At 31.4% G+C, this 20,079-nt stretch overlaps 1 protein-coding gene across 2 annotated transcripts in view; it reads left to right on the forward strand.

The window, feature by feature from the left end:
* Window positions 1-20,079, forward strand: part of LOC146994916 (charged multivesicular body protein 5-like) — a 104,974-nt gene that overhangs the window by 71,165 nt on the left and 13,730 nt on the right. For both annotated transcript variants that reach the window (XM_085824771.1, XM_085824772.1), the window contains exons 2-4: window positions 18,130-18,210; window positions 19,404-19,508; window positions 19,596-19,643. In XM_085824771.1, the coding sequence (XP_085680897.1) occupies window positions 18,130-18,210; window positions 19,404-19,508; window positions 19,596-19,643 (234 nt within the window). The remainder of the gene's footprint in view (window positions 1-18,129; window positions 18,211-19,403; window positions 19,509-19,595; window positions 19,644-20,079) is intronic.

Consider the following 20,079-nt stretch of genomic DNA (forward strand, 5'->3'; position numbering starts at 1 on the left):
ATATTTTATTCTCTAAGCTCTAAAATGTTCCAGGTTTGGTACAGTAAGGAAATTTATTTTGACAGTGTGTAGGTGAATAGTGCTTCAGGATGCTGGTGTTCCCAGATTTTGGTTTAGATTAATTTTTTTTTAATTTATTTAGTGGTTACTTTAATAAACTGGAATGACTTGAAATAAATATCAGTGTAAAATTTAATATATAGCTGCTATCAATATGTTTCAATTTCAAAGTATAAACAAAAGAAATTTCTTGCAGGTTTCAACCTCTAAACTTCAGGTAGGAAATAAATATGAATTTTTGCATGTTATTCAAAATGGATTATTATTAGAATTACTTTATAAGTTTATTTAATAATAATTACCTTATAAGTGAAATTTAAAATTTAGTTTAATCTTTATTTTTGTTCTGTTAAAACTGTATTTAAATTTTCTCAAAAAAATGTTCTGGTCCATCGGCTGTTTTCGTATTATACATTTTGCCAGCATGCAATCAGAGTCTAAGACCATGACATATAAACTTTGAATCTTATCAGCATACCATTAAGATAAACTTCTCTAAGAGGTTTTTCATAGGTCTAAGGAACTAAAGCTTTCTTCCCCACAGAACTGGAATACTACTGCTGAAGATACAGCAGCAGGGTTCGTACGGTCCTTAAGAGTCCTTAAGTTTTTGGAATTGATTTTTGGTCCTTAATTTTGGCCAAAATCGGCAGAAGGTCCTTAATTTTAATCAGCTGAAATTTCTGTCTGTTTTATGACTGCCATTCTGAGTGTGAATCAGCATTTTGGAGTAATATTTTTTGGCGATTCACTGACAAATATGGCTATTTTTTGAATGGGTTGATGAGTTATAATTTGTTCCTATTTGTAATATAAATAATGGTGGGATACTCGAATTTCTGAGCAGGAAGTGAAACATAAGCATTTGAAAAGTATTTCATTTTTTGTAATGAACGAGCCCTCAAACAACTTTCCGCTTTTGGGAATGTGAATTCTATTACAGGGTTCTAAATTTGGTGATTATCAACATTTTGGCGATTTTAAGATCGGTTTCTATAGAAAATTTTTAATTCCGAGATCTGGGAATTTTTTGACAATTTTTTTAGAACATTCTAACATTGATAAATTTTATTAAAAAATGGTAACATATTGGGATTATATTTAAGAAATAACATTAAAATAAAGCATTTTTATTTTTCACTGTCATATTATAAAGTTTCATTTTGGCCACATTTTATACAAGTTTTTGAACCTATGCTGAATGCATTGTATCGCATAACGATCTTGGAGCACGAAGTGACATCGATTCTGGTAATCTCCTTAACACAAATAATGAACTAGGAATGAATGGCAAAGTGGATCAAATAGACAGAATAGAACTCAAACCAATTCAAGATTCTCAAGAACACCCTGTTGATGTTGTCCTTGGTACCGTCCCTGTTATCTATATTGATGACGAATACACTCAACATCCTTCTTCGAATCATAGCAAGCGTTTCAAAATTTCAAACCTAAGAAAACCATTACTAAAATATTTCTGCTTTAAAAAATTAAAAATAAACAAAGGACTTATAGCATATTATCGAGATCTCAGATAAGTTTACACAATTTCAATTCATATTCGTCAAAAATTCGTTTGCCATGACACCAATCTCATTCACTGACCAGTGACTACCTAAAAATTGGACATTGACTGAGCAATGACTGATTAAGTGACGATCTCATTGACTGACCAGTGACGGACTAAAAATTAAGCATTCACTGAACAGGGACCGAGAAAGGGAAGATCTCCTTGCCTGACCAGTGACTGAATAAAAATTGGACTTTGACTGAAAAATGACTGACTAAGTGACGATCTCCTTGACTGAGCATTGGATTTTGACGGAAAAAATTGCCTTTTTCGATAAGAGAGAGGAAGGATGTTTTCAGTTCAATCGATTTCGCTACAGCTGAAATGCAAACATGCTGAAATGACAAAAGAAAGTCATTTTAAAATGCTTTTTTGCAGCTACATTTCAGAACTATAAAATAAAAATGAAATTATATGTTAACCTGAAATTAAAATGATTATTTGCAGTTAAATGCTATTGCTAAATTACTTTTTCTTGTGTTCTTAAATTAATTTACTAGTTTACAGACTATATTCAGTTATGATTTACCAATATGCTCTATTTTTAACTATAACTTCTCATTGAATTAAGGGAAGCTGTAGCTATTATTGAAATTTTTCTTAGGCATATTTTCCCTTGCTGTCTGTGCTCTCAATTCGAAGTGACCGTCAGCCACTTCTTTTCTGTTTTTCGTAAGTTATTTGTCGGCATTTCGCATAAAAAATCTCCAGATTATCATTAAAACACGAATAAGGATGTTATTTTTTATTTTAGATTTTTTCTCTCTGTGGTCTGTATGTGAAAACGTACTAGAAATAATAAATGAGAATTTATTGCTTTCTTTTCAAACGAAGTATTTTCAATATGTGTCCCACAGCAATATGCTCTGTCATTAAGATTGCTAATAGTTTTACCCTGTTTGAATCCTCGGCAACGTGCTGGCTGCATGGTTGGCTTCTGCAGTTTCCCTTATCTCAACGTATATGAGGCAATTTCCCTTAGAACGTTCTCCGCAAAGTCCTCCCTCGCGCCAGGTAGGTAACCATTCTTTTCTTTTACAAAAAACCTGACTTTTACTCAAACAAATCAGTCATGACATGAAGTTTGGAAGAAATGGTTTTAAATAATTTTTATAAAAATGTCTCGATTGGATATATACTGGAAGTTAAAAGTCGTAATGTCTTGAAAATTAAAATAAATTGGAATCAAAGTTTGGTCATGCCCGCATTTGCAGTTGTCGACCTATTTAAAATCTCTGCCTGGCGATTGATACCAAAATTAATTAAATTTTAATATTTTTAAAGTTAGAAGCATATCGCCCCAGGATTGATATCCAACGATATTGATATCCAACGAAATTTCAATAATTTTATCCTAAACTCAGTTCATATCTAGACAGTTATGTCTTTATCTTGTGAAAAGACACTTCTACTTAATTCTTTGACAAGAAAGTCACATAATGTCAGTTCGCGCGGTGTCATAAAACCAAGTGGTAGCTTAACTCCCAACAGCTCATTAAATGATATTCTTAGAATTCCTTAATCCCGGTACAGGAGGATACTGAAAAAAATATATTAGCACATGATAGATCAATTCTACTCTCAAAACAGTAATTTAAGTTCTACAAATAATATCCTACTAAACTCTGTCAGCAATAGAAAATTAAAATCAGCAATAGAAAATTCCTGAAAACATCAAGGTTGATTTTATGCCACTTCTCCTTCAAAATGGTCCACAGTCCATTCAATATTTGGGGAACGTATAAAGAGCTTGTTTTAAACGTGCAAATGCACATTAATCCATAGGAGACACATCAGGAGATTTCGGGGATGTGCATCTAGAAGGTACAGCTTTAATTCCGGTTTCATATCTCATTTTTTCAAACCATAAAGCAGTAGATTTAGAGGTATGAATTGTAGCCTTTACCTGATTGAACTTAATACATTCAAGATCTTTTGGATAAAGAGATGAAATTTCGTCTTAAATATAGGTGTTTAAAGTTTTTTCTGATTGTAATCCGAATTAGTTTTGATAGTTCCTACTTTCTTTACTTTAAATTTCTCATTATAGAAGAATCCAATAAGAAGAATAAAACCTTTAGAAAACTTGTCCTTGATTTTTCTGAACCAATATACTATGTCTTTTTCTCCTCTTTTTTGGTAGTAAATTAATCTTTTTCTATTGCAATAAAAGACCCCAATAAAAAATAAGATTTAAAAATGCGTGTGTCGTTAACAATTCTTCCAAAAGAGACTATGTGCCCAGTGAGCCCAAATATAAAACTAATCAATTACCACGCAGGAATGATGTGAAGGGGATTATGCGATTAAGAACTATCTTGTGACATAATATCTCTTCCTTGTGACTATAAAATATTTTAAATAAATTTATTAACGCTGTAAGTATTATATTAATCTTATGATAGTTATTTTTAATTTTGAAATCCTTTCTTTCAAATTCTTGTTTTCCACTTCCAACGTCCTACCAGATTGAGTTTTAATTATCGCTTTGCGTGTAAATCAGGTAGAAGGAGTATTTAAGGAAGGCTCAGCTTACTTAAGTAGGAGAGCTCAGGAATCCTTAGTGGCGTGTTTGCCGTCAGGCTACTTCGTTATTAAACCAAGTGCGCTCGGCCGTATTGTACGTGCCTGTTGATAATTGCCGTCTAATTTAATTAAGGCCAACTACGTTAAGTAATTGTGTCTACCTTCGGCTCAGTTTAGTTTAGTATTAGATTAGTTTCTTATTTTCATATCTTGATTTAAAAGCCAAAATGGAAGCTTTCCTGTAAGCCTGAGAAGGGGCCATCTGCTAGCATTTTCTTTGAGTCTTTGAACTTTTAATAAAATATACTGACACTGTTTAGCGAAGTCCGTGTCATATAAGAATATATCAAACGCTTCCGAATATAATTTATGGAAAAAAAGTCATTTATAACTGGCATCACAATTAATTACTTTATGAATATTAACACAAATAGGACAATTTAACATGTGACGCCATCTATTAATGACTTTTAAAACAATTTTAACTGATTAAAAAAGAATATATCATTTAACTAAATTTTATTGCAAACTTGATTTATAACTTTACCAAACCAAAGCTGAGGTATTATTTATATAACTGTATTTCTGACAAATTTAATGTATAGTTATTCCTTAAATAACTGCCTCTACGGCATGCAGTACTTCAGCTTAGTAATTTTACCGTAGCCTTATCAGGTTCAACGTTTCTTCTAACCTTCTTCGGAAACATACAATGACCTGACTAGAACAGAGAGCTTACTAAAGCTATGTTCACTAATTGTAGTAAGTAGACAGGATACAGACGAAGGGTATACAAAACCCTTTATTTTTTCTTTATATACAATGACTTCCGTACTTCGGAATACAATGACCCTCCACTCGGGGTCTAACTTAAAAGATATCAAAATAAAACTAAACTCTAATTTAACTTTAGAATAAGATTGGCCTTATAATAACAGGAAGCGTATGTAGCACAGAGACTGTGAACACTACAATACGTTTAATTTATCAAGAGGATTAAAACCTCTGGCCTGGAAGGCAAAGTAGCAACTGCGTAACTTCTAAGGTAAGCGGCCTGCTTCGAACTCACGGCTTCCTCTCTTCTGCTTGGCAAAAAGGCCACACTTAAATACTTGGCGTTCGCCAGACAACTTTGCATAAACTCCTTCACGCTTATAATTCTGGCCGGAAGTAGAAAATAAGAAGTGATAGTAAAGATTTAAAATAAAATAAACGTTAGTAAAACTTAGGATCCTTACAGCCTTTGTGTTGATAACCATATTTGACTAAAAGGACCTAAACTACACCGCGTTTACTTTCAAAATAAATCTAGATGTGCTTGACCGGATTAATGCTTATGCAAAGCAACTAATGTCTTTACAGAACAATTGTAAAAATTTTAGCAACACTTTTGCGCGTTGCTGCGAATAATACAAATAGAAAATAACAAATGTAATACTTTTAACTAAATTAATTAAATTTTTACTTTAAACTAATGTAATACTTTTAACTTAAAATCCGCCGTTGATCAAAAGTACATTTCTTTTATTTCTAATGTTACAAAGTTTATTCAAAGAGATAAAAATTTTGTGTCACTAGGATTTATGAGAAATGACATTAAATAATAATTAAGAAAGCAAAATGTTGAAATTATATTAAAAAAATCAGCACAAATATATATATATATATATATATATATATATATATATATATTTTTTTTTTTTTTTTTTTTAATCCACAGCTTTCTTCTTGAATTTTTCTCCTTCATGTTTGCAATATTTGTTTATAATGTATGCAAAAGTATTCTTAAACCTTCCAAAAATGGTCGATAGGCGGTGAACGGATTTGAAAATGCCTGCGTTGTCAACAGATATCTATGTTGAAAATAAATATTTTATTAAATAATTAATTTTATGCACTCCATGATGTGAATGTAAAGAATGAAACGTCTGTGCGTGTGTCCAAATTTTAGTCACATTTAGTGATGCATATGTTAAAGGAAGAAAATAGAATTTTTAATCGAATTTTAATTGTTGTTGATGATTTCTTCACTAAAAAGCGGAAAACTTAGGACGGCTGTCTGTCTAAAAGACATGTCATTGGGGTTTTTGTTGAAGCAGGAGACGTGAAAAATGAGTAATGCCCTTGCAGGGCCCAAATCCTGAACCTCTCGAATACGAGTCACACATGTTTCCAATTATAGTATAATGTATTTCTCCCGCCTTCTTAGAGTGCCTTCGTGATGTAGTGGTCTGCATACTGGGTGCGTATTTCACAGGTCCGTGGTTCGATTCCTGGCCTTCCTCATTTTTCATCTTTCCAGCTTACAAAAAATGCCTAATGTCTCTACAATACCATGAAGGTATACGGAAAGGAGGTGAAAAATACCTTTTAGATGAAAGATCTGTTAAAGCGATCTGTAAAAACGATTACACGTTTACTGTTGGGGTTCATGTAAAAAAATTCTAGGAAAATAAATTAATTTAAAATAAAATTTTATTTTTTGGCAGGATCATTTAATAATAAAAAAGGACAGAACGTAAACGATACTAATGGTAGAAAAAGACAATGGACAATTATGACTTTTTTCTTTTTAATAAAAGTTAATCAGTAATTTATACATAATTAGACTTAACGTAAGAAGTTCAACTATTTAAATCTCACTTTTCTGTAGCCCACCAGCGGCCGAGCGGTAAAGTCGCTGAACACTGGTAGTTCGGTCCGAGGTTCGAATCCCGCGAACGGGCTGGCTGCATGGGTGTTTTCGTGGTTTTCCCCATGTGTAACGTGTATACGAGCCAGTTTCCCTTAGAAAGTCCTCCACGAAGACATCCCTCCTCTTAGGCAGATAGCCCTCGAGGCTTTGCCATAATCACACACACACACACACACTTTTCTGTATATTCCAATAAAACATATTACATATTTCCATCAGTCTTTAAGCTGCAGACGCTTTAAAAGCAATAGAGGCAGTCCGAGATGAGTTGCATCTCTTTCCAATTATCTAACGTTTTTTCTGATTGTGATATAACACAGGTCTTCTAAGGAAGAACAATACTTCGATTTCCAAATAACATAATTGAACAGGCTAAATCTTCTGCACCTAAATTCGTGTGGTCGTAAATTCGCACCAAAATTGATGAGTAAATCAACAATTTTCTTGTTTCTAGTTTTGCATGCATAGTATAATAGAGTATGACGAAACTTGTCACAAATGTCGGCATGACTTCCAGAAAACAGAAGTTTTCTAACTAAAATTTCATGTTCAATCTCAATTGCAAAATATAAAGCAGGGTGACCCCAGCGATCAACAGCATTTACATTGCATTGACAATCTATCAGAAACATACACAGATCTAGACGTGAGTGATTTTCAGATATTGGAACAAATTTCAGTGCATCCCATCTAAACCTTACTATAGCAGTACTCAGACCTGTACTCCCATACACGTCGGCATGGTCAATCTTCGGAAGAAAGTCGGTATTAAAATTTCGCATAATTTAAAATATTTCAATAAGAATGGTTACATAATCGATTCCAAACAATTAATGAGACATGAATTTGCAAAACGTATCTTCATATAAATTTTAAAACTGTAGAAATTCAGTACAAAGGAAATGTCCCGTAAATCCCAACTGTTCAATAAAATACTCAAGGAACATTCTTGTACTCATTATTATGCACATAAAAAATGACAGAAAAGTAAGAATATAGCGAATTTAAAATTTAAATGAATATAAATGAATTTAAATGGTATTGTAGATTAGTTCGGGAATTAAATCTTTTATATGTTTGCACATTTTTTAAAATTTTTTTAAAAAATTATTTTGGCTTTTTTTTCTTTATTTTGACTTTAAATTTGCTTTTTTACTTTTATACGTGTTTGTTAAAATTTAAATTTAAATTTGTTTAAATTTATATACATGCATATATACATTTCTGAATCTGGTTCTGGTAGCAGAAAAGCACCGAGGAAATTAGTTTTTTCTATAGAGGGAAATTTGAGTATTTTCTCTTTTTCTACACCTTTTCTCACCAGTGGTGTAAGTAGAACTCTTGGGCCCCTATGCAAAAAATTTTCTTGCCCCCCCCAAAAAAATACAGTAGTAAAAAAAAAGGAAAGAAAACAGACTGAAAGGTTTTAGATTTAAACGGTCAACCAAAAGGGTTTGTTAAAGTTTTTTACCCTGAGCACGCAGTCTGCCAGTCTGCTGTTGTACTCATTCCTGCTAACCTTAGCTTTCGCACCTTTTTTTCCTTTGTATGTTTTGTATGTGTGAGTTTTTTTAGTTTTATTATTAAGCATCGTTTTCTGCGCAATTACGCCACATACAGTTCAACACCAAAATCACAAAATTCTTTAAAAAGCTGAATAACTGCATATGTTTAGAACTCTAGATGCAGTATTAAGTGTTGGCATACATTTTTATAGTCTTTTCAGTTTTTTTCCAGTTCTTTATATCAGTATCCAATTTTCTTAGTAAGATGGCTCAAAATTTTTTTTTATAATTAAGTTTTTATATACTAAATTTATTTATTAAGTATCACGTTCATATAACATACGCTCTAACTTGCGCCATATAAAACTCAGTTCAACAGCAAAATCACAATATATTTAAAAACAGCATATTTATATTCGCTACATTATTTTTTTTAAAACTAACCGTTCGCACCGGCAAGCCGCATAATATAGTTATCATAAAAAAGAATAATGATTTTAATGAGTCAGCTAATATATATAATTTTTAAATACTGAATACTTCTAATTAAACATGCCATGATTTTAAACACGTTTACTTAAATAAATCATATCAGAAAGTGATAAAAAATGTTTTTAGGAACTGCGCTTGTTGCTTTTAAAACGCTTAGTTTATTATTCAGTAACCTTCCAGATTAAATATGAAAGTATCTTAGGCTTTTCTGAACGCGTGGAAGACAAAAGAGTTTTACTTCTAGCAGCGGCAACAGATTGCTTTCAAAGAGACGACTTTGTTAATTAAAACTGAAAGATAAATAAATATCTTACATTTGTGCACATGTTTGGGTAAAGGACTACGTTATTCAAAATTTAATGGCTCTAGGTACCGTCGCTTTCTTAAAATGCGAGAAACATACATTCATACATGCAGAATCTTCATTGTTTAATTTCTTTAAAAATATTCGCGGGTGATAATATTTGACGGCAACAGTTTGATGAAGGATATGCCGTTTATAGTGAACCAAAGCAAAGCGTATTATACTGTAAACTGTAAGAATCATTCACATTTATGAATTTAATTTTAAGTTTGATACTAGGACTGATTTTTGGAGTTGGTTAATGGAAATGCCAGTAACAGATTAAATATATGAACAAAATTAAACTCTCGAAATTATATGTTTTGAAAATTGAGAGCTGCAAATAGTGTACCATAAGTTCTCTTTTATTTTTGAAAAATTCATTCCAAATTAAGTATTAGAATCATGTTTAGTTACTTCTTTGATTTATACTTCAAAAATATATCTGTTGATTATTCGATTATAATAACGAAATATATAGAAACAAAATAATACGCAAAATAATTACACAAATATAAAATAATACCACTTTAATAAAAATTATCGTACTTGTTTTCAGGCATCTGGTAATTTAATTCTTGTAATTTTATACCTTGTTACATATTTTGTTCCATTCATATATGCCTATATACATATATATATAATTTAATGATTCCATATTATGTATATAACCAAAAATTGCATCAATAATGTATTTCTCAGTATGAATAACTTAATTCTTGAGAATTTTCTGCAGACTAGTTTGCGTTATTTTAGAAGTCCCGAATCAAAAACAATTAAACAGGGCGTTAGAAAATTAACCACACAGTAGCCACCCTCAATGTATTTGTAATTTGGTAAACAGTCCTTAAACGTGAAAAGATTGAAAGACATTTGAGTTGCGTCTATTTTCTCATATACTCGGATATTCCGTATATATGTAACATAGCATTCGAAATGCAAAACTCAGTATTTGCACTATAAGCTGCCCAGTCGGTATAGTGGTCAGTGAAGATGACTGCGATGCCGAAGGGCCTGTGTTCGAATCCCGGAGAAGGCATGACTGTAACTGTCCGTCCCTTCATAGGATAGGCGATGGTGGCCCACCTATTAGGTGCCTCCATAATAAAGAGACCACCACATCTGGTCTTGTATAGATTAATGGACTGGGTTACATTTGTAATTGTTCACAATCTGCCATTGGGAAAAATGTTTTAGTTCTTATTTGGGCGGTGGGTTACCTTTTTGAACTATTCAGAAAAATGATTGTAACCTCGACACCAGTTGACATTACATAAAAAAAAAAAAAATTACAAACACAAAAAGAATGTATTTAAAAATATGCATATGTGCGTTATAAGGTATTTTCTCCCTCGACTGCGCATGCCTTCCTGGTGTAATTGGACGCTGATGAAAGTGCACATTGATAAAAGCCCAGACAGATAAAAGCCCACACTGATAAAAGCCCACATAGATATAAGTGCACGCTGATAAAAGCCCACACTGACAAAAACCCACACCGATATATATGCTACGTTAAAATTAATATTTTTTCCCTTTTTTCTTCAGCTTCACAAAGCAGGTTCATGAATAAAGATAAAATAAAAATAAATTAAATTAATAAAATAATTGAACAATAAATTTAAGTAGCAGAACACATTTCATTTTGGGCTCCGGCTGAATTAAAATCCTATATGTATATAGAACAGAGAGTCAATGGAAATAATATAATTAAAAACATATATATGTATGTGTAACTTTGTTTTTATATTTACGCGACAAATGGAAGTGAACCTCGTATAAGTCCGACAAAGGGAGATGAAAGGGAATACTGGCCACACTGCTTCTTTTAATTCTACAAAATTATAAGGAGTATAAAATGTATGTAAATTTTCATCATATACAGAGAATAATTTATGAATAATTTTCACTGCAGAAAATTTTGCAGATAATGAATTAATTATGGAGAATTATAGCCTAACTTTCATTTCAAGGAGAAAAATAAAAGTACCGTATGCTATTATGATTAAGTAAACATTTGTGTGCGCTATCACAAACACTGTTTTAATAGTGAATTAAAAGCAGGGTTTCAAATAATCTAGTTAAATTTTGACAACTTGGATTTTAAATAAATTAATTTCATTCCCACTTGAAATTTCATTTTAAATCATAATAATTATTACTTGTAAAATTTTTCATGAAGTCATAGCTATTTTGGATTTCCTGAAAATGTGTGTTGTTTATAAATGGGCATTCGCTCGTGGGGTTTTCTCTTGCAGCTTTCTTACTGGCCGCTGGCTATTCAGGCGGGGAACCATTAGTTCCTTTTCTTTTGCCCCAACTGTGTGAAAAAGCAGTTAAAGAGAGGAGAACCTTGCTTAATTGCTTTATCCCCTATCGAGCCTAGGGTGCCAAAGAACGGCCTCAGAAGGGACGGGATGGCAGAAGAGCAATTAAAGGGTGGTCAGGAATAAATTAAAGAGGATTTTAAATGTTTTTTGTTAATTACTAGAAAATAACAATATCTGAAATTCCGCTTGTAACTGAAGTTAACTCTTTCCCTTGCATTTCTTTAGTCTAGTTCTTGAATAACTTTTTATCTAAGGATTTAGTTAGCATTTCAATTATTTTAAAAATTTCAATAACTGGAAAACGAAAGGAATTAAATATTTCTTAACCATTTTTAAAGGGATAATTCACTGTTTTTGCAGTAAAACTGCAGAGTGGAAAAATATGCTAGCTCCTGGTTCGATAGTGTTTCTAACAACTTTTTGATGAACTAATTAAACTTGTTTGTTCTATCGAAGTAAAGCCATTGTTTAAAAGTAAAACTACTGAATTATTTCTAAAAAAGTTAAATTATTACATGTATTAAAATTTACGTAAAAGTAATATTTTTCATTTTAACTTTCATATGGTTGAAAATGTAGCCATATGAAAGTTAGAATGAAAAATAAGAAGCCATATAAAAGTTAAACTATTCGAATAATTTTAATAACGAAGATTTCTGAACTCAAGAACAAGAGAATTTAAGAACCATGAACCATTGTAAGAAAAGTAATCTTGCGCATTAAAAATAATTTTTATTTCAATAAAAAATATTATGTTACTCGATTAACTGTAAACACTTAAAAAACAGTACATTTTAATTTACCGTAATTATTTATATTCAAAAACTTTCAATGAAGCAAATTTATTAAACAGCATTTAAAAATTGGATTTCACTGGAACACTTCTTTTGGGGGTTTTATGCTGTTATTACATGTTGAATATTATTTCACCTAGATTAAGAAAAAGAAACGCGTAACATGTAAAAATTTCTTATTTAGAAAAATCATCAAATTTAAGTCATTTTTTTCACATCGAAATGTATTATTATCCCTATACGAATTCTATATTCTGACAACACAGAAATAGTAGACACATAACTTCTAGGAGATATTTCTTATAAACCTCGTGTGTTGGCGATCAAGTAGAAAAAAATGCTTAATTATGGAGCTACGTTTTGAATATTTTTTTCCCTTATTAAATAAGTTCTTTTTTTTTTTTTTTTTTTTTTTTTTTTTTTTTAATTTGTGTCTTAACTTTTATTTTCAAAAAACGTGCACGAAGTTTTATATAACAAAAGTTAGTATAAGAGAAGTGAGACAAATTAAATTATATGTACATTCAGTCACTATTAAAAACTAATTCTGTCTAAAAGCTGTACATTAAGAAAGCGTCATTCATCCAATTCTTAAGCTTTTCATGTAGGCACAAGGCTCAACAGCGACCAAGTGATAAAAAAGCTGAACACTGGTAGTTCATTCCAGGGTTCAAATCTCGGTGGAAAAGCTTACTGCATGGGCGCTTTCGTGGTTTTCCCCTTGCGTAACATGTATACGAGCGAATTTCCTTTAAAACGTCCTCCACGAAGGCATGCCTTTCCTTGGCTTAGTGCCATTTCGTCCGTTTTCTTTTCATGCCGCGTTCGAAACAGTGTCGTTTGTCCGCGGCCTGTCGATCTTATTCTGTCTTTCCCGTTTCATTCGTTGTTCAAAAAGTCACTTTTTGATTAAAAAAAGATATATTCAGACGAAATGACCCTTACTACTTTGACCTGACTTAGCCCTTGAGTTCTAATATTTATTAAACATTTTCTTTAAATAAATTTATTCCGAGCAGAATAATGAATTTCAGACATGTTGAAGAGGCGTGTTTTTGAATCTAATTCCATTTTTGTCATTATAGTGTCCATTGTTTAATTTCACATACTTCTAAAGAAATAGAACCACTGTTCCTCTGCTTTGACAGAAAATCAAAATGTAGCAAGTGTATAACGAAGATGTACATGTTTTACTAAAAATATAGTGAGCCCTCTATAAACGCAACCGTTCACGGTTTTAAAGGATTTTGGTTGTACATATGGTGGTCTTAGAAATATAATATTCACTGGCAATGTTTGTTTATCTTCACAAAAAGTACAGGTCTCTTTCAAAAGGCGACGTCTTAGAAATGTCTTCAACAGATATAATTCACTATAATTACTATTTTCTAATGTGTGTGTGTGATTATGGCAAAGCCTCGAAGACTATCTGCCTAAGGGGAAGAATGCCTTCGTGGAGGGCTTTCTAAGGGAAACTGGCTCGTATACACGTTACACATGGGGAAAACCACGAAAACATCCATGCAGCCAGCCCGTTCGCGGGATTCGAACCTCGGACCGAACTACCAGTGTTCAGCGACTTAACCGCTCGGCCGCTGGTGGGCTTATTTTATAATGGATAATGGAATTAATTTAATCTAATGTCAGCTACAAAACGGTTATTTACAAAAGGGAGATTTAAAAGCACTGTAACTGTAATTAAGAGCACAGTAATTTTTCTTTCACAATCAGCTGTTAGATAAGATTAGCTGCTTTCTGTTTATTTTTCACGTTATATAACAGATATTCATACGTCTTGAACAAATATACAGCAAATGCAAGACAAATTATTAAAATATTACAATTTGAAACATTAATACTAATTTTCTATTACTATACATAATACTATTAATGAATGATGAATTTATACAATATGTATACTTAGAATCTAAAAACGATGAATTTTGAATCTGATGACTCTATAAATATATATTTATGTAGTTACAAAATTTTATTACATGTTATTATATGCATAGTTCTTTGTAATCTTCACAATCTCTAATAAAATGCTTCATATTTATTACTATATTTTGAGGTGATTGTACTTAAATTTGTAGAGATGTTGACTTCTAAGAGTTGTTCCATTCCCCCCCAAAAAAAATAAATAAATAAAATGAAAATTAAAAACACTATTCCAAATTGCTGTAGTTGAAAGATTAAGAGGTTATATTTGGAATTCATTTTCTGCCAGGGTGTCAGCTGATAGTTTTAATTTATTCAGAAATCTAAAAGAAAATATCTCTAGGAAATCGCCAAATTATAATTGTTACATTCAAAAAAGCTTTCAATGAGAAATATATTTAAACTTAGATAATAAGCTCAGTGTAAAGTAAAGAATAAAATATCTCTTAACCAAGTTTTCATTGTGCTTAACTGTTTTAATATTCCTACACTAAAAAGGAACTAAAAGGAACTAAAGGGAAAACGAAGAAGAAATAAAATAAAATTCAACTGTTTTTAATTAAAAAGTTAATAGTTTTAATAATGAAACAGAATTATATTTAATATCAGCCATATTACCGTAAAAATAGCATGTGAGAAACTCCACAATGATATTTTTCATTTTCACATACACATACAAAAGTTAAATAAGTAAATAAATAATAAAATGAAATTTCAGATTTATCATCGAAACGTTATAGCTAATCACTTAATCAGAGAGTAGAAAGTTTGCTTTCAACATAATAAATTAAATAAACAGACAGACAAATATTTGTCTGAAATATATGTATACAAACAGACATATGTGTGAGACGTTAAAATTCAGATCTGAATAACTCCATTTATTACAATTAATATTATAAATACATGGTATAGTAATAAAAAACCATATGTCCATTTCGATTATGTGCGCTTTTAAATCAGTATGGGCTTTTATCAGCGTGGGCTTATATCAACGTGGGCTTTTATCAGTGCGAGCTTTTATCAATGTGCGCTTTCATCGTTGTGGGTGTTTGTCGCGTGGGCAATTATCATAGTGGGCTTTTTTTTTGTTGGGTTTTGATGCATTCTTTTAAATATCGTCGATAAAAATTAATAAGACCTCACAACGTTCTGAGTTCATGAACGGTTGTTGGAAGTTTGTAATTAACAATAGTTTGGACTTTGTTAGGTAAATTTCTGTATAAGTTCAAGCCACAATACATTCATACCTTCGTGCAGATTCTCCATTATTGATTTCTTTAAAGCGATAATATTTGGTGACAACAATTTGAAAAGTAAATTACTATGAGTCAATGCAAAATCCATTTCGAGACATTCCATTCGGGACAAAAGTCCGTTTGGGGCTTATTATTATGAAAAGTTTTGTTAAAAGAAGTCAGAATCTCAATCCACTGACAACACCCGATTGATATCTGAAATAACTTAGCATGCATATTAAGCAACTATAGATATACAAATGTATGTGATTGATTTTGTAGGAAGCGGTGCAATGCACGCATACATACAATTATTAGATATTTACTCTTGAGGACGTGCAGCACGTGTAACTTTCTTTCTTTTTAATCTGAATTTGCTTCAAGTTGTTTCTAAAATTCGCTTTTAAACATATATTAACATTTTTCTTATTTTAAGCAGATACTTAATTTTTTTCATCAATATTCTCATCATTTTTAATACAATATAGATTGGGGTTACCACATTCTGAGGAAAAGAAGTCAGGGATGCTCCAAACAAAATTTTAACCAGTTTTATCGTTCGGAAAGGAAAATTTTGCCAGAAATTTAATTTCCGAAGGATATGGTTAGAGCACGATAATAATAAATGAAAAGTAGTCATGCATAAACTACCGGCTGCTATCAGAAAGTTATTATTTTGTAAACCTACATTGCAGTAAGAATACAGAGGCTGTTCACACATTTTTTAGACGATATATATTGTATTCACAAAACTAAGGGGACTCATCGGGAGATTTAGTAGGGATATCAGCTAAGAGTATGGCCTTGATACCAGTTTTTTGTTCCATTTCTTTTAGGAAATTTACAGTGGATTTTGTAGTGTGACTGCTAGCTTTGTCCTGATGGAATCTCACACATGGATGGCACTGTGGGTAAAGCGATGGTATTTCATTCAGAAAAATTGGCGATAAAATCTGTTCCTGATAGTATTTGGAGTTAATCTTGACATTTGTTTTGCACTCTCTTTATTTTTAACTTGCCATTATAAGAAAAACCAGCAACAATCATGAATCCCTTAGGAAAAACTTTCTTTCGATTCTTTGAACCATGTACTTAAATTTTTTCTCCCCTTTTATGATAATAAATGGCTTTTTTTTTTTTTTTTTTTTTTTTGTTACAATCATTTAGATAACCCATGGTTCATCTATTGTTATAAATATTTTCCATTTTTCTTGGGATACGAGTTTCTCATATAGAATTCTGCAGCGTGTCCTGCATTGAACGATATGCTTTGGAAGAAGACGATGCACATTGCGTTTTCTTGCTTTCTTAAGGTTTAAATCAATGTTTATCATTTTGTTTACAGTGGACACCGGGCATTTTAATGATTTTGCAACTGTCCTTTGACTAGGGGGATTTTCTTGTAATATTAAACAACGTACCTTTGCAATAGTCGAAGATGTCCGTTTTTTCTTTGGATACTTGTTTGGAATTTTTGTCCCACTTGTGGCTCCAATTTGAAGCTTTTTTCCTTTATTGTTGATGATATTACCTATCGACGCTTTAGATATCACTAAACAATGACTCTCACATCGTTTTTGGATAACGGAGTATGCATTATTGTCGTCGGAAAGAGCGTCAATGTAACCTTCGAACCACTGCTTTGTTAAATTCGCCATTTTGAATAAAAACAAAACTTTCAAGCCACAGACGATAATTTTGACTTTTAAAAACATAGTACAAATGAAATTACTTCTTTTGCAGCAAACGATTTTTTATTACCGCTTACCAAAATCGTCTAAAAAATGTGCGAACAGCCTCTGTACATAGTGATATTAAAATAACAATATGCGATAGTAGCTGAGTCGAACACGTTGCACAGAGCGCCATGAATCCGGCTCATTTACCATATAAAGAAGCCTGAGGGACACCTCACAATCATGAATCTTGATGGCATTTCCCAGGAGGGACATCGGAGGAACAAAGAAAAAGGGGGGCCAGGATTTCGAAAGATCCAACACATGAGCAGTAGATAAGGCTACAATGAGTTGGAGCATAAAATAACAGATGTAAGGTGAAATCGCATGTTTGGAAAGTTTTCTAAGTGTGAGAACAATTGCGACGTCCGGTTAGCTTAACAAGAATCTACAGAAAAAAATGGTTCAGATAATAAATGTAAGGGAAAATAAAATGGATAAAATGCTGTTACAAAAATGCAGATACGAAATTGAATAGAGTGAAAAAATAACCAAAGAAATATAGTTTAGCAATTACAATAAAGGAAGGAGAAAATTATGCGAATATTTTTAAAACTTTCAGAAACTAGCGCTAAAACACCTAGTTGGGAAAATACGCGAGCCCAAATAGGGTATTTTTCTCATATGAGGTTTCCTTTGCTTAATTTTTTAAGTTAAGGTTTTGCATTTTCCCACCTTCTACCTGTTTTCGAGTAGTAACCTAGATTGTATTACTTATAATAATTTATACTCCTGTTGATATATATTTCTATTTATTCTTTCCAGATTTAAGTTTTCTTTACCTAGCAACATTATATTCTTTTCAGGTGCTTTTGTTTGTTACTACCATTTCCAGTTTCTTATATTTCATTTACATTTAACGTGTAATTTTAGATTTAATTTATTGCTCATTTATATAGGTAAATTCAACCATGGATCGGTTATCTGGAAAGACAAAACCTAAAGAAGTTGCACCAAATCTGTTAAAATATATGGCAATGGTAAGTACCATTTTTCATAATTTTCCCTCCAACATGACTCAAGTTTTCCTCATAATCAACCTAGCCTCTTATTATTTTCACTGAAGAAATTCTTCCATAATTGGCATATTTAATATTTTATATAATCTGATTATTCCTATTCTTACTTAAAAATAAATTTTATGTGTGAAAATATTTGCTCTCATTTATGAGTCGAAACGAATACAGACAAAATGACAAAACGAGTTTTTTGGAATTATGGATCATCTTTGCCAAACTTACGGATTTCTCTTTGAAATTATGTTACAATTTTTATTTGAATTATGTTCATAACAGCAACTTTGTTTATCAGCAGCAGACAGATTGAACATAAAAAAAAATAATAATATCTCATGTTTTTCAAATGGCAACAGACTAGAATGAAAAGTAAAAGAAGGCGTTAAAGTGAAAGAAATCAAAATCGCATTTCGAGACTAAAATTCCGTTAGGGTTAAAAATCACGATCCCTTCTTACGAATGAATATCGAGTTGAATTATAAATATAACTACATCCAATTGACTTTTCGTCCAGGCAAAACGACTACAGCCCTCACATTAACTTAGACTTGTACCTAATAATAGTCGATTCATTATTTAAAGTAGGTCAAAGCCATGAGGATTATATGCCTGACAGGAGGGATGCCTTCATTTAAAGCTTTCTGAAGCAAATTTGTTCACCATTTTGTTCTTATCATTTCTTCATTTAAAGCCAGTTTGTTTGCCTGGATCCAACCCAAACTTCCTCGAATTCAGTGGTCTTAATCACTCGGCCAAGAATGAGGTGCACCTGATAATGAAAAGAAAACAATTCTGAAAAAATAATTTTTAGGCTTAATGCATAAATTTTAATACCTAAAATATATTTCATATTTCATTTCTGAGGGGGGAATTTAATTAAATTATTTGTTTTTCTGTTATAATATTTGTGAGTTACAAACGAAAAAGTTTTTCTGTTATAATATTTGAGTGACAAACAAAATTTCTGTGGTCCTTCGTGTGAAATGATTCGATAACTTGAAGACAGACAGAAATGGTATTTTTTTAATTGGAACTGTCTGGTATGTTACAGCCCGATTTAAATTATATTTACTTTTCATTCGTTTTTAAAGTACATTAACCATATAAGTTTTTATTTTAATTTAATTATTCCTTTTTTCTTTTTTTTAATAATGCAGGTTAATAAAAGGATTGAGTCCATAGATATGAAAATAGCAGAGTTAGATGAAATATTAGTAAATTATAAAGATCATCTGGAAGAAATGAGAGAGGATCCAGCAAGAGTGAGTTTTTCAACCCTTTTGCAAGTAAAAAGAAATATGTGAAATTGATTCAAGATTATTTAATTATATGATTTTTTTCTTTTGTAGATTTGTATTGAAATCGCAGAGTCGAGTGTACAAAAAAGAAAAAAAACTGTAAGTACTTTTTTTCCCCAATTTTCAGATACAATGATCTGTCAACAATCTGTTTTTATATTTCATACTGAATTTTACCTAACAAATGTTTTTATGTTTGCCATTTTTCAATGTAAAAATAAGCTGGATGCATATGTGAGGTTTTGGAGACTACGAAACCTGTCCGGTATTTATATATGGAGTAGATAAAAATGTAAACTATATGTCATAGAGCTGTTTTTATCTCCTCTTAAGTGTGGAAAATCTTATATCAGACTTTGTATAATTGCAATCTTACTTTTTTTATTTTCAGCCACTTTTCTTATTTACTTTATTTCAAAAAAGAATTACGTTTTTCATATCTCAAAAGCGCGACTTAAAACATATATTAGATTTATATATAGCATTATTCTAACATAGGCATTTTGACACAAATTCGGACTTTTTCCGTAAGAAA

The sequence above is a fragment of the Stegodyphus dumicola genome, chromosome 10 (assembly GCF_044657685.1).
Source record: "Stegodyphus dumicola isolate Sdum_Otavi_A_Nest chromosome 10, ASM4465768v1".
Taxonomy (NCBI): domain Eukaryota; kingdom Metazoa; phylum Arthropoda; class Arachnida; order Araneae; family Eresidae; genus Stegodyphus; species Stegodyphus dumicola.